General features: G+C 33.1%; 1 protein-coding gene across 3 annotated transcripts in view; it reads left to right on the forward strand.

The window, feature by feature from the left end:
- SNX16 (sorting nexin 16) overlaps positions 1–21,445 on the forward strand; it is a 42,955-nt gene extending 21,510 nt beyond the window's left edge. For 2 of the 3 annotated variants that reach the window (XM_011937120.1, XM_011937122.1), the window contains 4 exons: positions 5,571–5,640; positions 17,831–17,967; positions 18,559–18,678; positions 19,433–21,445. In XM_011937120.1, coding sequence (XP_011792510.1) covers positions 5,571–5,640; positions 17,831–17,967; positions 18,559–18,678; positions 19,433–19,529 — 424 coding nt within the window. In that variant the 3' untranslated portion in view covers positions 19,530–21,445. The remainder of the gene's footprint in view (positions 1–5,570; positions 5,641–17,830; positions 17,968–18,558; positions 18,679–19,432) is intronic. The other variant, XM_011937121.1, reaches the window with a different exon arrangement.
- Positions 21,446–22,257: the final 812 nt, after the last annotated feature.

Raw genomic sequence — 22,257 nt, forward strand, 5'->3', positions numbered from 1 at the left:
AAGCAATACTGTGAGTGGGATTTTGAGAGCCTGGAATGCTTAAGATTATGGGTAGGAAGATGGATATGAGTCAGAAACAAATAATTAGAAAGTGTATAGAAAGTCTGAGGTTGCCAAATACTTATGAATTGATGGTTGATCCATTAAAAAACTAGCACAGTACTTTCCTACATTTTTTGAGATTTTATCTTTTCATCCCTCAGTACTGTTCCTTCTATAAAATACATACCTAATTCTAAATGTATCACATACTAAATTATTGCAGTGATTCTGTCATCAGTATTACTGTTGTACTGCACAGCCAAGATTTTAACTATCTCTGCAATCTAAATTCAAATAGTAGTTGGAGCATAAGGTAGTTCATCAGACAAAAGCTCCAACTACTATTTGTATCCAACAATGTAGGAGAAGAGTGAAAGAAGATTCTCTCATTTTTTACAATTGAAAAGGAAGGGGGGAAATCCCTCCTAAGGGAGAAAAGGAAATAAGACAAAGTCTCAACATTTCTTTATGAAAACATAAAACTGCATGTAAGAATCACTACATAAAAACATCAATTAGTTGCACATTACCTGCTGGGATGCCTGTTAGCATTCTGGTACAGTTGGAATGGCAACATAGAAAAAACTCAGTATCTTTAGCTGGCCAAATAATTATTTGATATTGTTTATACATTAATATTAATTGTTTATTAATTGTTCTTTCACTTTTTATATCCTTATCACCTTACAACAAGGTTAATTTTTAACCTTACTCTTGGCTAAGCACTTACCATTACACAATGGGCAACTCTTAATGTTACATATTCTCCAACTCTTAACAAAACAGAAATGGAAGAAAATACGAACTGAATGAATATTAAGGACTATTGATTTGAATATTTTAAAAGAATGTTGTTTCCACATTTATTTAGAAAGTTCAAAGTAAGGATGCAGGTAAAAATATTAATATTTATGTAATAAACAGATTTAGAGATTTTATCTGTTCAATAAATATTTATTTAGAGCTTACTATTTAAAAGATGTTTTGGCCGGGCACAGTGGCTCAAGCCTGTAATCCCAGCACTTTGGGAGGCCGAGACGGGCGGATCACGAGGTCAGGAGTTCGAGACCTTCCTGGCTAAACCTCTACTAAAAATACAAAAAACTAGCCGGGCGAGGTGGCGGGCACCTGTAGTCCCAGCTACTCAGGAGGCTGAGGCAGGAGAATGGCGTAAACCCGGGAGGCGGAGCTTGCAGTGAGCTGAGATCCGGCCACTGCACTCCAGCCTGGATGACAGAGCGAGACTCCGTCTAAAAAAAAAAAAAAAAAAAAAAGATGTTTTGACTATGTAAAATTGAGTTAGATACTCATCCTATTAAAAGAAACTGAATAGAAAGAAGACATACTCGCAGAAATCATAATGGATAGAGAATTAGACCTCTTAAAGGTGTAAAAGAGAACTTTTGACTAGGAAAAGTAGAAAAGGCTTCGCAGAGGGTGATAGTTGAACTGCACTTTAAAGAATTAGTGGTAATTGGACCAGCAAGGAAAGATGAAGAAGGACTTTGCAAATGATAGGAAATATCGTAATCAAAATTCAGAAGCAAGAAGGTACAGGTCTTGTACCAGTAACAACACACAAGTCAGTTTATCAAGCTGAATATAGCCTTACATTGCACAGTCTTAGTTAAAATATAGCTATTTGTTTTACACCGTCTTGAACTACTTTTAAATTATTACATCATTAATCAGCACAGCAAATATTTTCCGATTCTCCATTTTTAGAAGTACTTCACATATATCTTATTTGCCATTTTTTTCTTTTTAATTTTTCAAAATTCAAAGTTAAACTTATGTATTTGTCTTCACATTCTCATTTATCTGTAAGGGGTTCAGTACCAAAATTCAGTATTTTTATTTCTAAATTTTTTTAAAAAAAAAGTTCAGAATCGATCTGGATTAATAGCGGTTCATGACTTTAAAGAAAAGAAAATAGTATCCAAACATTAATATGACAGAACAATTGAAAGAAATGAGAATATCCTTTTAAAAAACTGCTTGGGAGATATGATAGCCATCTTTACGTGTTTGAAAGATTTGAAAGATTGTTTTTGGAAGGAAGGATTGATCATGTATATTTAAGAGTAGTGCTTCTCCAACTGTAGTGTGACTGTGAATCACCTGGGATTTGTTACAAATGCTGACCCTGATTCAGCAAGCTTGAACTGAAGATTTTGCATTTCTAACAGGTTTCTAGCTGATGATGAGACTGATTGGTCTAATAACCTCATTTTGAATAGCAAGGCTAACATATAAAATAGGAATAATGGCAAGAAGTTAGAGGAAGGCACTATCAGCTCAGATTTTAAAAAGTTACCGTCATTTCAAGCTGTCCAATATAAAAATGTTCTGCCTTTTGAAAAAGTAGATTTCTCTTTATCTTAACTATTTGAAGAGAGTAAATAACTATCAGTGGTATCAAAGAGGGAATTATTAAATGGAATGTTTGATTAGATGACAAGTTAGGTTTCTTCTACTTAAAATTCAATAATTCTCTACTTGAACAAGAATACTTAAAGATAACTTTTGTACATTTGCAACCTGAACTATCTTTTCACAGGAAATGTAATCATTAATGTCTCTAAGTTGTTTTTATATTTTTTTAATTTAAAAAAAGAAAATTTAAGATATTCAGAGAAGTTAATCTTAGTATCTATATAAAATGAAAGAAGAATTCAGTTATCTATACAGTAGTTCATATAATGCTATCTCATGAGAATCCACACATTACCAAGGTTGGTTGGATGGTTTTTGTTACAAAATGTTAGTTTGATAGAAATTAAATTACAGATAGTTATAAAATTTGCAATAAAGTCAAATATGTTGTTCTTAAGAGCATAATTTGAAAATACAGTAAAACTCTTTAAAAAAAAAAACCTCAAGAGACTCAAAGAAAGAGGTGAATTTACAGTACAGATTTGCTCTGATAATTAAAACAATGCTGAGGGATACCATAGGTGGTTTCCTTATCTACCTTTAGTAAATTTAAGTCAACACGTGATCCCAATTTTAAAATAGTTTTCCCAAACACAGTAAAAATGTATTCCAGGTAATAAAAGAAATAATGGCACACATAGACAGTCAATAAATATTCACTGGATCTAAGTAAAGTTATGTAGTCAGTGATTCTCAAGCAAGGGTGAAGGTTTCCTTTCCTAGGGGGAAAAATGTATCAGAATTTCTAAGAAGAAAGGAATTGTTTTCTCAAATACTACCATCTTCCAGAGATTCTTGTGTGTCCTCTCCTTAGATAGAAAATAGAATTTGAGGGTATTGACTACTTCCTTTTCTGACTGAGTCTTGCTGAAGCAGAGGAAATATAATGAACCACTGAAAAGGTTTTATGTAAATTAAAGTTGTAAAGCCAGTTTCAAATTGTATTCTGCTACTGATTAAAGAAAGTAAAGCATAGACTATAACTTTGGAACTATATGGATAAAAACTTAGAGAATCCATTGGATTTCGTTTAAGTAGAACTCTAGTGAACCATAGATTGTAAAGATTTTTAGGGAAGGTGAATGAAACAGAATAACCTGTCCAAAAACATTTCTCCAGCTGGATACATTGTCAACATTCACTGTTGATCTTGGCTAAATTTCTACTGTAAACCAGAGATATAAAAAGGGATATATGTGTACTCCTTTACCCACTTTTTCTTTCCTAGCAGCAGCAGTCCAATAGAGTAATCTGTAAACATAAAAACGGCATTAAAATATGAGGAAATTTGGATATAAAACTGTAAGAAAATAATGTCTCACATTTGTCATATACTGAAAGTATTAAACAGGACCCTTCCGTATGTTTCTTAGCAGTTTGCTTTCAGTCTTAAGTGCTATTTCCTCAGGGTTTCATACAAATTTGACCTCTTAATCCCAGATCAATTGATTTCCTGGGAGTCATTTGTATGTAATAGCAGGTGCCCCAGTATAAATAATGGGTGGATAGAAGTATAATATCTACATCAGAAGACCTTGTTCTACTCTGTGCTATCAGACCAACTGCAGTGTTCTACTAGAGGCCACGACTAGAGAGGGATGCAGATAAATCGAATATTTTCAGAGAGAAGTGTCCAGCAAGGAGAATCCAAATAAACCAAAGCATAAGACAAAAGAATTTAAAGGTAGAAAAGGACACATATTCACACTCAGGGAACAGATTGAAGGTACAGCTCTACCACCTGCACCTTTTGACAATAGGCAAGTAATTTCACCTCTCTGAAATTTGGTATCATTTGTGAAATGGAGATCCAATACTTATCGAATCTTACATGATTGTTGTGAAAATTAAATGCAGTTGAATATGTGAGCATATTAAATACAATAGGATATGTAAAATTCCATTTATCTCTTCATGGACACCTCCTGACATCATCAAACTGTCTGGCCTAATCTGATCCCAAAAGCCTCATTCCCTTTTCAGAATAAGTTGACATCCCCTGTGTAGTATATCAAGAAATCCTGGCTGGGCACAGTGGCTTGCGTCTGTAACCCCAGCACTTTGGGAAGCTGAGGCGAGCGGATCACCCGAGGTCAGGAGTTGGAGACCAGCCTGGCCAATATGGAGAAACCCTGTCTCTACTAAAAATACAAAAATTAGCTGGGCGTGGTGATGGGAGCCTGTAATACCAACTACTTGGAAGGCTGACACAGGAGAATCACTTGAACCCAGGAAGCAGAGGTTGCAGTGAGCCGAGATCACATCACTGCCGTCCAGACTTCAGCCTGGGCAACAGTGCGAGACTTGGTCTTAAAAAAAAACCTTTGTGAAAGGAAATTTGTAAAGATTTTATTTTGCAAATCTAAAATAAGGATCCACATTTATATTTTGATGTGTACATAGAATTGTCTCTCAGTCCAAAATTGCTTTTTAGAAAGGCAGGGAGGCATTTTTATTATAAGGAATTTTGGTTGTCTACCTCCTTAACCTGTTTCTCTGATAATAGCAAAGTATAAGCATAACAATATTATTATTTTTTAATAATAATTTTAAAATTTGTGGTCATTTAGAGATAGGATGGTTAGAATTTTTTCTCTCGAACTATCTGGGGAAAATGTTTAAGGAAATTAATATAATAAACATGATTGCAAGGTCAGTCTTTAACTTGTTTGAGAATAAATGCTTTTCAGTCACTTTAGAAGCATCTACTGAAACAAAAACAAGTGAGGTATAAATTAGAAATTGCATTTATTCATAAAAGGATAATGACTGCTAGACTAGTTCAGACTAATATTTGTTTGAAAATCATAAAGAGGCTATTCACTATGTTGGTCTCGAACCATTATTGTGAAGTATTTTATGTCCTATAGTTTGTATGTAACAATAAATTTGTGATATTTATGTTCTAAGATCTTAGAAAACACCTTAAGATCTTTGCATCTTCTATAGTTTTATATTTATATTTAGTTACTTGTATGAAAGCACATAACCAACTTGTTTAAAACACTGTATTGCTTCAAAGTAACTTTTACTTTTTGCTGTCTTTTGCAAACTTATTTGTGCTTCAGATAATTTTTTTTTCCTTTGAAAAGCCTTGCAGTGAGAGAATTTCTTTGTTTGGATGATCCACCGGGTCCATTTGATAGCCTAGAAGAAAGCAGGGTAAGTGCTGTATTATATAGCACATGAAAAGAGGAACAAATACAGTACAATAACTACATTGTTTCTTGAATGGAATAGCAAACAGCAAAATGTTATAATTTCAGGCTATGGTAGTTTTGCACAGAAAGCTTTCAATGTTTGAGTCAAAGGTTTCTTTCATTGAAATACATAGACTTAGTTCAAGGAAAAAGTAAAAATTCATACATGTCATATAGTCAATAAAGCTCTAAAATTAAATCCCACATTATTTATTTTTACTGTTTCAAAATAAAATGATTTGGGGAACCTTTTTATATTTAATAATACTATGTGCAAACTGAATTTTCTTCCATTTGAGTGTCAAAATAAGGAACCTACAGCTAAAATCAAATTTAAAACTTCAGGGGTAGGAGTGATTGTCTTGTTAGTGGTTTAGCTCATGCCTGATGCTTCTCAAATTACATTAATTGACATGTTAAAGTGTCCTATTTCTTGAAGCAATAGCCTAGATTCACAAAACAGATTTGGTAATAGTAGATTACCTAGGATTTTGTGCAAGTTTTTTCCCAAATGTTTAATGGTATTTAAATGGAACAGATTTAATTGGTAAGTTTGTGATGTTTTTCATTCAAGCTGAGTCAGTTCTTTGTGTTAGATTGAATGCTATGGCCTTTTTTAAAACAGCTTTATTGGAATAAGATTTTCATCCATAGTAAATTTATAGAGCAGTTAACACCATCATCACTGTAACCCAATTTTAGAATATTTTCATCATCTCAAAAAGAATTCCTGTAAACCATTTTGCAATCAGTCTGCAGTTCCAGCCCAAGGCAACCACTGATCTGCTTTCATTCTCTACATTTGCCCTTTCTGGATATTTCATATAAATAAAATCATACAATGTGTGTTTGTGTATATGTATTAGTTTACCATATACATAACTTTTATATGTATAGTCTGCCTAATATATAGTATTATAATGTTTTACACCTGATTTATTTCACTTAGCATGCTTTTTAGGGTATTCCATGTTATCCTCTATAACTACTTCATTACTGAATGATTTTTCATTGTTTGCATATACCAGATTTTGTTTATGCAGTCACCCGTTGAGGGATACTTGGATTGTTTTCAGTTTTGTGATATTATGAGTAATGCTATGAACAATTTCATATAATGTTCTGTATGAACATATGTTTTTATTTCTCATGGACTGAGAAATTCTACTTCCCTGAGAGTAGAAGTGTTTGATCGTGTAACAAGTTTAACTTTTTAAAGAAACCAATAAAGTTTTTGAAAGTTGCTGTATTACATTCTCACTTGTACTGTACGAGAGTTCCAGTTTCTCTATGTCCTCACAAACATTTGATATTATCTCTCTTTTGGATTATAGCCATTCTCTTGGATAGGTATTGATATTTCATTATAGCTTTAATTTTCATGTTTCTAATGATTTTTTGATATTGATCATCATGTCACATGCTTTTTAGCCATTCATGTTTTCTTCAATGAAATGTTTGTTCACATCTTGCCCATTTTTTTAAAACTTGAACTGTTTATCTTATTCAGTTATAAAATCTTTACTTTAGATATTAATCCTTTATCAGAGATACAATTTGTAGATATTTTCTTCCAGTCTGTAGGTGTCTTTTCATCCTCTTAATGGCATTCTTTGAAGTGCAAAAGTTTTTAATTTTAATGAAGTTTATCACTTTTTAAAATGGCTTATGCTTTTACTATTGTATTATAAAAACTCTTTGCCTAACCCAACGTTACAAATATTTTCTCATTCTTTTTAATTTTATATTTTAGCTCTTACAGTTAGGTTTATGGTCTGTTTTGGGTTAATTTTTTTATAAGGTGTTAAGGGACTTAAGTTCCTATATGTATCTTAATTTTTTTTTAGCTCCTTTTGTTTAATTATGTTGACACTTCTGTCGGAAATCAAATGACCATGAAAAGAAGGGTTTGTTTCTAGAGTCTTAATTCTATCTGTTGATCTGTTTTCCTGTCCCTGTGCCAGTATGATACTGTCTTGTTTACTGCAACTGTATTATCATTACTGTTTGCATAGCATATCTTTTCCCATTCTTTTATTTTCAGTCTGTTTGTATCTTTCAACCCGAGATCCATCCCTTCTACATAGCGTGTAATTGGGTCTTGATCTTTTGTTCTTTCTGACATCTGTCTTTTACATCTGCCATTTTGCAATTTGTTTTCTGTTTCTCTGTCTCCATCCTGTTCCTCCTTTTATCTTGTGTAAAATAATTTTTAGTATGCCATTTTGATTCTTCTATAGAATTTTTTACTTTTTCTTATTTTTCAGTGACTGCTCAAGGTGTTATATTTCAGTGAAATATAAACTTGGCTCCAATATATCTCCATTTCCTCCCTCTTTCTTTGTGTTGCTATTGTTATCTAATTTACGTATATCTTATAAACAGTGCAATAATTATTTCTTTATACAATCTTCTGTGCTTTAAAGAACTTAAGAAATGGGAAAATATATTTCATAGATTATTTTATTTAATCCACATGTTTACTATTTCTGGCCCTCTTCATTTGTTCCTGTAGATTGATGTGATCATCTGGTATCACTTCCTTTCAGTCTCATAATCTTCCTTTAGTTTTTCTTGTAAGACAGAACTGCTAGCAACAAATTCCCAGTCTTTGTTTATCTGGAAATGATCATTTCTGAAAGATAGTTTTACTGACAGATTTTTTTCTTCCAGCACTTTGAATGTGTCATTCCACTGCCTTCTGGCCTCTGTTATTTCTGAGAAAAAAAAAATCAACCTTTAATTATATTGTTTCCATGTGCATGATGAGCCTTTTTGCCCTTGCTGCTTTCAAGATATTCTGGTTTTTTGACTTTCAGCAGTTTGATTATGATGTATTGGGATGTGGATCTCTTTTTGTTTCTCATGCTTTGGCTTCATTGAGCTTTTTGGACTTGGCAGATTAATGTTTTTTATCAAACTTTTGAATTTGTTAGCCATTATTTCTTCAAATACTTTTTCACTACCTTTTTCTCTGCCTTCTCCTTCTAGGACTCTCATTACTTGTATATTTGTACACCCTATGTTGTGCAAAATGTCTCTGAAGTGGTGTTCATTTTTCTTCAATTGTTTTTTTCTCTGATCTTCAGATTGGAAAATTTCTATTGGTCTTCAGATTCACAGATTTATTTTTTGGTCATATTAAATCTCCTGTTGAGCCCCTCTTCTAGTTTTTCAGTTACTGTGCTTTTCAACTCCAGAATTCTCAATTGCTTATTTTTTAACTGTTCTTTCTGTTTATTGAGATTTTGCTATTTGTTGAGTCATTATCATTATCTTTATCATTAATTCAATTTTTTCTAGTGTATTTCATGTATGTAATGGTTGCATTAAAAATCACTGCCTGATATGCCTAACATTTGGGGCCATTTAGAGATGGCTTCAACTGACTGCCTTTTTTCCTGAGTATGCTTATATTGACCTTGTTTCTTTGAGTGTTTTATACATTTTTTTTGAATACAAGATGTTTTAGGTGATATACTATAGCAATTCTTGAGTCTAATTTCTGCCTCCTGTGGTTGTTATTATTTTGTCTGTCTGTTTAGTAACTTGACTGGACTAAATCTGTGAAGTTTGTCTCCTCAGCAATGTGTGGTCACTGGTGTCTTTTCTCAGTGTTTTTTTCCTCATTTTATTTTTAAGCCTGGCTTTCTTGTGTTTCTGCATAGCTTAATGTTCAGCCAACAGTTGGTCATAAATTTTGCTTATATACCTCGAACTAGTAAGATTTTTACACTCTGGTAATAGATCTGTATATAGTCTAAGGAGTGCATTTAAGGTTAAGGTCATTTTCAGATATGCCATAGATTTTAGTTTCTGCTGAATCCTCTCCCATCTCCTATTCTATACACGTATATGGGCTCTGTTGTCCTAGGATATGTGGTCCCAGGATCTGTGGAGAGCTTATCAAGGCCCCATAGATATATCGTTTCCAGAACTCCCTATTAAATCCTGGCTAGATCATTGCTTCTAGGTTTCATTAAGGCTTTTGGCTACCATTTTGTCACTTCAATTCAGAATCTGGTTAGAAAATTGACTTATATTTCAAGTGAACATTGGGCTAACGAAGCTAAGTGTTTATCACTCCTTTCCAGCTCAAGGATTCCAGGATTTTTATTCCTTTAAAGTATAGTAATCTTTCTTCTTGCAAGACAGCCTTTAGTTCATTTTTAATTTTTAAATTAGCCCTTTTACAAAAATAATAATAATTTGAATATCTTTTTAGTGTTCTTAGTTCAAAATATATGCTAGTTAGTAAGTGTCAAGTATCATAATGGGCAGGGGATGAGTGGAATCCTAACTGATTTGAGTTAGGATTTCTCATCCATGATACTGGCATTTAGAGCTGGATGACTTTTTGGTGGCCATGGCTAGGGCACAGCCTGACCTGTGCATTGAAAATATTTAGCAGCATCCTTGGCTTTTACATATTAGACACCAATAGCGTACCCACTCTGACAAGTAAAAATGTCTCCAGACATTACCAAGTGTCTTCTGAGTTTAAAATCACTCCTGGTGTAGAACCACTGATTTAAATAAATCACCAAGGCAATATTAAGTTTATATACTCAACAGAGTAATGTGGAATGTATCTGCTAGACTCTTTCTCTAAAATAAATGCATTTTCCTACAGGTGTATTTGAAAATATGTGTTTATTTGAACAGTGAATGAAGAAATTCTGTGCTTGCTCCTCTCCTTCAAAGTAAAATCTACAGTAACCTAATGAGATCTATATCTCTTTTGTCTGCAGACTTACTTAAGCAGCCTCTCACTTTAAGAAAAATCACAAAATGACTTATTAACCCACATTTCTTGGAGTATAAAATTAAACTTATTCAAAGGATACTCAGTTCAGCAAATCTTTAACCTACTTTTCTCTGTTCTCTATTTAAAGTAGTCATTTCTACCCCTCATATACTTGTACTAAAAGAGGGAATTAAGGTTAGGGATATAAATTAGTCTACCTTTTTTTGGGAAAATTCAAATATATTACTTGTATGGAGATAATATAATTGGAAGAAATGAGGTCTTACTGTATTAGCATTAATGAATAGATTATAATTTTAAAAAATTATAATTTTTAATATTGTATATGAATTATAAATACAAATAAAGCAGAATTCTTAAGCCATCTATCCTCTACCTAAATTTTAATCTTCAGTTATTCTACAGGTGAAGAACTTAATTTTCTTGTTCCTAAGTTTGAGAAACCCAGAAAGGCAGATTAAAAATGCAATGAGAATTGTAATACGTAATTAAGCTGTTTTCTTAGAATCACTTGTTAGCAGATTTTTCCAGTCCTAATGGAACTGTTTGATCTCTATCCCAGAAGGAAATTTATATCAATATTGCCTTCCAATGATTATTCTAAGGACAGTTTCCATTCCTATATACATCTTTCCTAAGGTACCTCCCTCATAGGGATGGATGTCAATCTTGGAAGAAACCCAAGGATTTATATAAGGTACTTTCCTAGGAATACACTTGTTTCATTGTTAGATATTCTCCTCTTCAGCTTCACTGCATATGCTAAAGAGTGCATTTGTTGTAGCAGTTTGTACTTTTACCAGCAATATATTTTCCTTTTGCTCTATATCACCACTAATACAATTTGTCAATCTTTTAATTTTTGTCAGTGTGATGGGTATAAAATAGTATCTTATTGTTATTTTAGCCTAATTTTCTTGATTACCAGCCAGCTCTGGCATCTTCCATAGTAGCTGTTTGAGACTTCTGTAAATTTCCTGCTCCACATTCTTTGTCACATTTTCTATCGCTCATGTTGTTCCCTACATACCAACACATAAAAATATTTCTCCTAAATTTCCTCCTCATAAGTGTAGACTTTTGCTTTTCACACTTAGGTCTTTTTTTTTTAAGGGAATTAAATCATTTATTAATTACACCTAATAATGGATGATACACAAGCTTCATTCCCATCTATAATTTTATCTGGTACCATTATTCAATTTAGATATATTGCATAGGATGTGCCAACAATCATTTTTATAACCAATAATTCCACGATTTTGCTTGGATAATCCCTTTTAATGGTGAACTTCAGGTCACAACAGTAACCATCAGTTCAACTACAACAAGGTTTCTGAAGACAATGACTTCTCCACCCAAGCAGGTTGTGTATAAATTCCAAATAGAACCTGTCATGACTCTGAAGGAATTCTAACTTCACACTGTTGGGGATATTTACCAGGGTGGCTTCAGAGTAGACTAACCTTACACAGCACATTAAAAAAAAAAAAAAGACACTTATTCAGCGTTACAGTCAGACTATTACATTTAGCAATCAACAACCTGGATGCAAAATATATATATATATATATATATATATATATACACACACACATACTTTAAAACCCTTTGTTGGAATGCTTTACACTTTCAACAGAACAGAAACTAAAATAACCTGTTATACAATTAGTCACAAATACAGTGGTCAAGTTTTTTGCCCATGCACATGAGTATTTGTCTAAAACATGTCTTCTTCATAGCAGCTAGGCCCTGCCACCACTGTGCTTGGCTGAGTTCACAAATTTATTGCAACCTGTAGCTTCCCTGTTACTTCTCTGGCTCTCCCCTCCGACTGAGTGCTTTGTTTCCTCATTAAAATCTTCTGCCACTGCCATAGCTACTGCTGCTCCTGGAACCGCCATATATCCACCTTGGTTTCATGGTTTGGCAAAGTAGTGGCCTCTACCACCATAGGGGCCAGAGCTGCCTCCAAAGCCTCCTCTCTTCATGGGTCCAAAATTTGAAGACTGATTTTTATAACTGCCAAAATCATTGTAGCTTCCACTACCTCCAGAATTGCTTCCATCATTACCAAATCCATTATAGCCATCCCCACTGCCACCATATCCACCACCACCACAGCTGCCACCAAAGCCACCATGACCACTGAAGTTTCCTCCATGACCAAAGTTGTCATTCCCACCGAAACCACCCCCATGACCCACCACCAAAGTTTCCAGAACCACTTCCACCTCTTTGGCTGGATGAAGCACTAGCTATCTCTCTCTTGCTTTTACAGGGCTTCCTAACTTCACAGTTGTGGCCATTCACAGTATAGTATTTCTGAATGACAGTCTTATCCACAGAGTCACGGTCGTCAAATGTTACAAAGGCAAAGCCCCTTTTCTTGCCACTGCCTCGGTCAGTCATGATTTCAATCACTTCCATTTTTCCACACTGTTCAAAATAATCTCTTAGGTGATGTTCTTCAGTGTCATCTTTAATGCCACCAATAAATATCTTTTTCACGGTTAATTAGGCACCTGGTCTTTGAGAATCTTCCCTTGAGACAGCTCTTTTTGGTTCCACAACTCTTCCATCCACCTTCTGTGGCCTTGCATTCACGGCTGCATCCACCTCCCCCACAGTGACATATGTGACAAACCCAAAGCCCCTGGAGCGCCTGGTGTTTGGGTCTCATTACCACACAGTATGTGAGGGTTCCCCATTGCTCAAAATGGCTCCTCAGACTCTCATCAGTTGTTTCAAACTCAACCCTCCAATGAAGAGCTTCCTCAGCTGTTCAGGCTCTTTAGGAGACTGACTTAGACATGACTGCAGGGAGAAGAGAGACTTTAATGATGCTTCTTCGGCAGCATCCATGGGCAGAAAGGAGCACGTTGACCTCAGATCTTTTAATTGATTTAACTTTTTCTGTATGGATGACCAGTGATCCCAACCTCGTTTATTTAAAAGTTCATCCCTACCTCACTGATTAGTAATGGTTCTATTCTAAATAGTTCAGTGTGAACAGGTCTGTTTATGATCACTCAGTTCTTTTTTTTTTTTTTTTTTTTTTTTTTGAGACAGAGTCTCACACTGTCACCCAGGCTGGAGTGCAGTGGCACCATCTTGGCTCACTGCAACCTCTGCCTCCCAGATTCCAGTGATTTCTCATGCCTCAGCCTCCTGAGTAGCTGCGATTACAGGCGTGCACCACCACCCCCAGCTAATTTTTGTATTTTTAGTAGAGGGGGAGTTTCTTCATGTTGGCCAGGCTGGCCTTGAACTCCTGACCTCAGGTGATCTGCCCACCTCAGCTTCCCGAAGTGCTGAGATTACAGGCATGAGCCACCATGCCCGGCCACTCAGTTCATTTTTAGTAGTCTCATCCCTCTGCTAGTACTATATTGTGTTAAGTACTATAATTAAATAATCCTATTAACTGGCAGAACAAGGGTGCCCTTATTCTTCCAAGTTGGTTATTCACTTTTCCATATGAATTTTAGAACAACTTCGTGAGTTCCATGAAAAAAACCCTATTGCCATTTTGTTTGGAATTTTAATTCATTTATTTATTAATTTTGAAGAGTATCTTTATAGTATTGAATCCTCTTATTAATAGATCTTTGCATATAGAAGGTTTTTTTTAAGTTCTTCAATAAAAGTTTACATTTTTTTCTTAAACTTCTAGGGAAAGCCATAGGATTTCTCATCATTTTTGTTGATGAAATAATTGGTGTTTTTATTGCATTCTAAGTTATTGGTTTTATTATTGATTTTTATATATCTATTTTGTATGTCTCATTCTCTCATTAGTTTATAGATCTGTTTGGATTTTCCATATAGGTAATCATATCCCCTGCAATATTAGCGATGTGTTTTTTCCTAATACTTAATATCTTTCATTTCATTTTTCTGTATTATTTTGCTAGATAGGTTCTTTCAACGTTAATTGAAGCCATTATGGTGGACATCCTTTTCCTCTCATCCTAACTTTAATGAAAATGATCCTGTATTTTGCTGTTGGATATGGTGTTTTCTGTAGGCTAGTGGTAGTTGTGAGTTATGTTGATTTGTTTATCATCTTTGTTGTTTTTAGATTAAAGAAGTTCTATTTCTAGTTTGTTAAGAGGTTGTAGGGGTGTGTGTGTGTATGTGTGTGTATGCATGTGTCTGTGTGAATGCTTTCACTTACATCTGTATAGATGATCCTATGGGTTTTTTTTATTGGTGTGGTAAATTACATTTATAGATTTTCAGATGATAAAACATTTATGAGATTAACTCAAATTCAGCATTTTTTAAATTACTGGATTTGAATTGTAATGATTTTATTTAGAATTTTGGCATATATAATATTTGTTTCTGTTACTGACCTTTGTTGGGTCTGGCATCAAAATTATACCAGTTTTATAAAACAAGGAATAGTCCCTCTTTTTCTGTTATCCAGAACCATTTGAATAAATGCGTATTGGTTGTTCCCTAAACGTTTGTTAGAATTCACCTGTAAAACAATCTGGATTTGATATTTTCTTTAGTTTGTCTTATAGTAGACTTCTAACAACTGATTCTATTTCTTTAATGTCTGTAGTGTATTCAGATTATTTGGGGGCGGGAGTTTCAGTTTTGAGAATTTGTATTTTTCTAGAAATTGACCATTTTGTTTAGATTTTAAAATACTTTTTTTTTCTTTTTTTTTTTTTCTTTTTTGAGATGGAGTCTCGCTCTGTCGCCAGGCTGGAGTGCAGTGGCGCCATCTCTGCTCACTGCAAGCTCCGCCTCCCGGGTTCACACCATTCCCCTGCCTCAGTCTCCCGAGTAGCTGGGACTACAGGCGCCCGCCACCATGCCCGGCTAGTTTTATTGTATTTTTTAGTAGAGACGGGGTTTCACCATGTTAGCCAGGATGGTCTTGATCGCCTGACCTCGTGATCCGCCCACCTCAGCCTCCCAAAGTGCTGGGATTACAGGCATAAGCCACCGCGAGACTGTTGTTCTTAGTAGTATCACATGACTTTTTAAAATCTCTTAACCTGTCTTTAGTTATATATCCACTTTCAATCTCACTATTGTTTCCACTGGTCTTTTTTCCTTGGGTTGGGTGTATTTTAATAGTCTTCTCAAAGAACCATTTTTTGCCTTGTTGATTCTCTTGATTAAATTCTTTTCCTGTCTCTTAATTCGTTTCTTATACTTGGTTTTAGTATGTTCTTTGACTTCTTGAATTGAATACTTTCTCAGTTGTTTCTAGTATTATACAGTTCTTTTATATAACAAATTGCATCTCACAAGTCTTAATATTTTCATTATCATTCATATCTTATATTGTTCCTCATAATATCTTGTTTGCTCCATAAATTTAGAATTCTCTTTAATTTTTCAAGCACTTTTTTTCATACATTATTGACTGTTTTTTAGTCTATTTGCATTTTTTTCAGAGATTATGTTCTCTCTGACACCAGTTCTTGGTTGTTGTTGACAGTGTTCTGCAGTCTTTGGGATCTGCATATATGTGATAAATTTTCTAAATTTTCCATGTGTGCTTCAAAAGAATATGTATTTCTTTCTTAATTGTTAGACTCTGAGTTCATCAGATATATGTTCATCAGATCAAACTTACTAATTTATATTGTTAGATTTTTTTAATCTTAACTCTTTTTTTGTTTAATCCATTAATTGCCAAGAGTTATGTCAAATTTACCCTTTATGGTGTGGATGTGTTCAATTTCTTGTAATTATGCATTTAAAATATTCCTGGTGAATTATTACTCTTATTATTAGATAGAGATTCTTTGTGCCTAATAATGTTTATCATCTTGAACTGCATTCTGTCAGATTTAAGAAAACGACAACTTTTGGTAGGGGAGAAAAGGCTAACATTTGTCTGTTGCCTGATAAGTATGTTTCTACTTTTGTATTTTAAATATGTCTGTTTTAAACATCATAGTTTTTTTAATACAATCTGAAAAATCTGTTAAGTTTTGAGTTTATTTTATATATGGTAATTACCAATATATTTGTATTTATTTTTATTATTTTGTGCTTTTTATTCTGCTTTATAAAATGCTTTTTTCCTTCTTTCTTTCCTTTCATGTTATTTAATGAGTTTTTCTCTTTGTTCTCTGCTCTTGGTTTTTAAGTTCTGTAGTCATTGTCTTTTATTTAATGGTCATATGTTCTCATATTTTGGAAACAGATTGTTTACAGCCCTCCTCAAAGTTGGCCATCATTATCATTTCACACAGTGTTTCTTTTGATTTACCTGAGTGTTTGTCACTTTCATTCCTCACCATTCCTACTTTCATCTTTCTCTTTCCTTTGGGATTCAGTTAACTACTTCTTCTTAAAGTATGTAATTTAATAGTTCTTTCAGTGAACGTGTATTGGTAATGTTTAGATCTTTGATGTTCAAATGTCTTTTAATTTTATTCTCATTCCTGAAGTGCGATTTAACTGAGTGTAGAATTCTACCTTGATAGTTATTTTTCTCAGTGATTTAAAGTGTTTTCCACTGCCTTTGACATAGACTGTTTTATGACATCTATTCTCAGTCCCCTACTCTCCTACAATTTTATAGTAAACTGGTTTGTCTTCCTGGTGTTTTCGAGATCTTCTATTTGATTTTGGTATTTGCAATTTCAGTATCCTATATTTATGTATGTGTTTGTTTTTATTTGCCTTCCTTGGGATACATTATTTTTCCCAAAATCCGTACGAGGCTTTTTAGATTAGATTCTTCAGGAGAGACTTTACCTCGCCCACCTAGAGACCAGATTGAAACAATCTTTCTTGATGTATTCCTGTGTTGTTGAGTGACTTTTATTAATGGCTTTGCTCTTTAGGTTCTTTGCTTTATTCCTGAATCTATCATTTTTTGTCACTCACTTCCCAAAATGTACCTGACTCCTCATTTCTTGCACCATCCTGGTACTGCATCACAAGTGTCAATATTACCAAAATGCTGTTACAGTAGTATGTCTACTGAGCTAATACAGATGGAATCAACCACAATTGATTTTTTTAAGTGTAATCATGTATGACTAGGCAAAAGTAGATTAAGGAGAATAAAAACTAAAGCTGTAGTTGCTGATTATTTTTTATCCTAGTTCTACACTAAAGGGATATCACATACTCCCTTCAGGCACACTAGCTTACTACTATAAGTCTTAAGAAAAAGAACTTGTAGTTATGTCCCCCTGCTGGATGGGGCTAAGAAAGTTAACATACCAGTGACCTAAAAAGATGAGGGTAGAGAACAAATCATTTGGAGTTTCATACTTTATTTTGATTATCTATGTTCTTTGACTCTTCAATAATGCCCTTGAGAAAGATACTGCATTTGTAATTAATTTTATTCTTTTTCTGCATGTGTTTAGTTTTGTTTGTTGTTTTTTTTAAGGCATTCTGTGAAACTTTAGAAGAGACTAACTACCGCTTACAGAAAGAACTACTTGAAAAACAAAAGGAGATGGAATCACTAAAGAAACTGCTCAGTGAGAAGCAACTTCATATAGACACTTTAGAGAACAGAATCAGGTGTGTTGTGACACTTGCACTTCTACTCTAACTAATTCAACCCTTAATACTCTGGGCTAAATGCCCTTTATATTTTAATATGATTTAGGAATTTTCTGATTCTGAAAGTTGTAGGCTTTTGGCATACTTCATTGGGAAAAGTATGCTTTATTTAGCATAATTTTGCTAAATAAATTTTGAACATTGAAGGATGGGAAACATCAGGAAAATAAGCCACTAACTGTTCAACAAGATAAACATTATTCATTTTAATCATTGTTAAATCATTATTAAATAAATAATCACTATTAAATGGAATACCATTATTTTATTTAAGTGATATTTTAGTTTCTAGGCATTTATGCTAACTTTTCACATATGAAACCTCTAGTTTGCCATCTCATCAGCATATCTTGAATTGATGCTAAAGTCATTTTAAATTAATCACAGCTACTAATTTCTCTGTTGACTTCCAGAGTGAGCTGTTTATTAGTTATGTGACTACATTAAGCCTTAACAGCTAAAGACTGCTATAGCTACATGTATTCACAACATTAAACATATGCCTGTTTTGTTCATAGAAAATAATTTGTTGCTATAACATACTTTTAGAACATTGTCTGTAGAACCTGAAGAATCACTGGATGTGTCAGAAACAGAAGGTGAACAGATCCTAAAGGTGAAGTCCTCTGCACTTGAGGTTGATCAGGATGTCCTGGATGAAGAATCTAGGTACATAATATTTCGTTTATGATAACTTAATCCTTTGAATAATTGGAGGAAAGTGATTCTGATACTCTATAGAGTATTTTTTTATGAACTCAGTGTACTGTATCACGAATCTACTAAGCAAGCAGAGAATGATTGGAGATATTTTAGGCTCTTTCTAAAAAAGTATCTTTGACATCAGGCTGTAAGTTTTCTCATTACTTACTGTAGAGCTGTGTCTGCATTAACTGGCCTCTGACTCAGATAATTAATTATTTTTTAAAATATTGACAGATTACCTTAATCTCCCTCAATATCACCCTTTTTCCATTCAAAAAATAGGATACTATAATAGCAAACTACCCTTCCTACCTAATAGGAATGATGAAAAGGTAATGTATTTAAAAGCACATAGAGTTTTTAATTGCATACAAATCCAAGGTAATTGTTAATAGTTTAGTGGTAATGGTCGACTGTAATTCTGAGAACAATTTTATGTAGATAAAGGTAATTACCAAGTAGATTTTTATTGGTAAATGGTAGTTCAGAGAGCTGAAAGAGTTTAAAAACTATCTCCAAGGGTCTTACCTGGCAATGACAACTTAAAAATATTAAATTTCTGATTGAATGTTTAAATACTCTTTTACATTAAATACTTTTACACTAAGTATGTAAATATTCTTTCTATAAGGTAGAAGATTTTTAAAGGTAATAGTGAAATGAAATAATAGCATGCATCCAATCCTGTCATTGACACGTTGCTTTTTTTTTTTTGCAGAGCTGATAATAAACCATGCTTAAGTTTTAGTGAACCTGAAAATGCTATATCAGAGATAGAAGTAGCAGAAGTGGCATATGATGCTGAAGAAGACTAATATATCACAAGCGGTTCCCTCCATTTAGACTATTCAGCAAATTTAGAAGAGTGGCAAATACTATTTTAAAAGAAAAAAAGAACTGCAAAACATATAGAAAAGAGCAAGAATGCACATGTATGAAGTTTACATAAAGAATTTTTTTAAGTTATTGAGATAGGAAATATATTCACTGCTGCTTTTAATTGTATTTTATCGAATTATATTTAATACACTAAAAAAAAAATCTTGTTGGAATTCTGTTATCAAGGCCCACATTCTTAAATACTGTGCATAAATTATTATGGTGTTTTGCCTATATATTGCTCCAAACTACTGTGTATATATGTATGTGTGTTAAATCACCAATTATATTAATCAAATGGAAATTAATTGCATGTTACTATCTGGGTGATATATTCTTCTTTGTATCTCTGACATGACATATTTTCATTAATGGTTTAAATCGGTGACCATCATAGGAAAGATAAAATTTAGTTGAGTTCTTAATGTTTACATGTTTACCATCTCTAAATAAAATTTGCTTATTTGAAATGTTAATGCTCTTTAGAAAAAAAAATGACTTTCTAGTACCAAAGGAAAACTACTTGAAAGAGCTGTAATCATATAGCTAACATGATATGAAAGCTTTGATTTTAAAAGCTGATTCATTAATGTCAAAATATTTTAATAAGTGTCATGGTTATTAATATGTTGCATTTGTTTAGTTTCCACATAATCTTTATCTCTACCTAGATTTAGTGAGTTTGCCTTTTTGAGAATACTACCTCCTTTTGTTAAGGCATATTCTTTTGAAAATACAGATTCTATATAAATAGGGGCTTATACAAAAAAAATAAAAAGCCATATATACTGCAAAGTTCCTAACTGGCTTGACTCCTGACATTGCATTTTTATTTCTATTTATGTGAAGATGTTATTATACTGTATTATGACTGATTTTCTTTTTAATATATTTAGCCAAGTGATGCACTTTATGATCATTAAACTCTTTTGTGCCAAGTTTAATTGGTGGATTTCTTTGGTAAGTAGAGTTAGGAGAAAGAATTATGTAGTGCCTTTACTATTTCACTTTCTACAAAAGTCTCCTAGGGTCTATGAGTCAGCTTTATGAAAAAATGTTTGTTTATTTCAGCTTTGTGTACAGTCATTGAAAGTGCCTTGTTTCATTTTTATAGTGTGAAGTTATTTATTTTCCATTTTCACTGTTTTGCATATTGCTGTTAATATGCATTGTAATCATGCTGGCATTTTGCAATCCCAGTCGGTATGCTTTCTAAAAACTGAGGGAAACTTACTGGAGAAGTAGAATAACAACCTCCATTTTTTTCTTTACTATCTAAAAATTTATCAGTATCTTGATGTATATATTAAGGTGTGGCTGTTTAAAATTCTACTGACATATATCATCACATCCAATGGCTGTTGTTAACCTTTGGAGTAAAAAGGAGATAACTTTTTACCAAATAACCAAAAATTTTTAGACTTTATCAAAGTGCACAGGTATGGTCTCAGAATATTTTTCACAATGTATATTAGAAATATGTTTGCTATCCTTAGAGACAGAAATGAATATAACAAGTTGATCTGCTTATTTATTAAAATTACTATTCTAGACTTGCAAAAGGCTTAAAAAGAACAATCAGTTAATCAGTACAATTCTGAATCTTATATAACAGATCTTTGCCAAATTCTAGATATTATAGTGTTGCCTGTCTGTTCTAAAGTGAACCACCCACTTTTTCAATCTGGGTTTTTGGAAGATTGTATTTAAAGTTCTGCAAGGATGAAGAAAAAAATCTGTTAATTAGGTAAACCACTATTATTTATATTTATAATTTACTTTTTTTTACTTTTGTAATGTATTTTACTCCCAGTATTATGTTCATTTAATAAATTATTTTTTCACTACAACAGTAGCAGTGTTGTTCATATGTTGAATACCGTTTTCCCCCTCCATTTTCTATATTCTCCCTATCTTTTACAATTATTGTAAATTGAATTATATTTAAGTGGTGAATTTCACAGATGTGGAATGAGTCTGATTTTCTTTTTAGGTTTACACTTTATGTTGCTGATCATTTTTTGAAAGTGTTTGTGAATAGGTGCAGTGCGCTTTAACATAACCTGTATTAATAATTTTAAAAATTGAATGCAACTGAAACATAACATTTTTGTGGACAATCTTTTAACTTAACCTTTTAAAAATAAGTTTACATATAGTTAGTACAACCATAAGACAGCATTTTAAAATGTATCTACTACACTGAGATCAGCCATTTACAGCACATTTATTTAGAAAACCATGCTTAGATAAATTATGTAGTCTAGTTCAGTCTGTGATATTAAAAGGGAACAGTGGCTTTAGATATAAAAAATAATGTTTTGAAATGGATTTTATTACTTATAGAAACATATGAGTTTGGGGATTATGATAAGACAAGTTTGTATTCCCAACTAGCAGAGAGAGGAACCTAAATTTTATCCTCTAGGAAATCTTCAGAGAGCTACATATGTGATCCACATTTTGGCTCTTCACAGAATTACTGTTACTGCATTACACTTTGTTTCTATGCTGTTGGCTCCTAATAGCAAACACAGTCATCAAAACATATTTTCAAGACATGTGTTTTTAAGGCTAATGGCTACTATTAAATATATCACATATTGTGCCTTTTATGAAGACCCATAGGAGAAAGTTCTCTTGGGTCTTGATCTCAGCAAAATA

This window comes from Colobus angolensis, unplaced genomic scaffold (genome assembly GCF_000951035.1).
Source record: "Colobus angolensis palliatus isolate OR3802 unplaced genomic scaffold, Cang.pa_1.0 Scaffold16, whole genome shotgun sequence".
NCBI lineage: Eukaryota > Metazoa > Chordata > Mammalia > Primates > Cercopithecidae > Colobus > Colobus angolensis.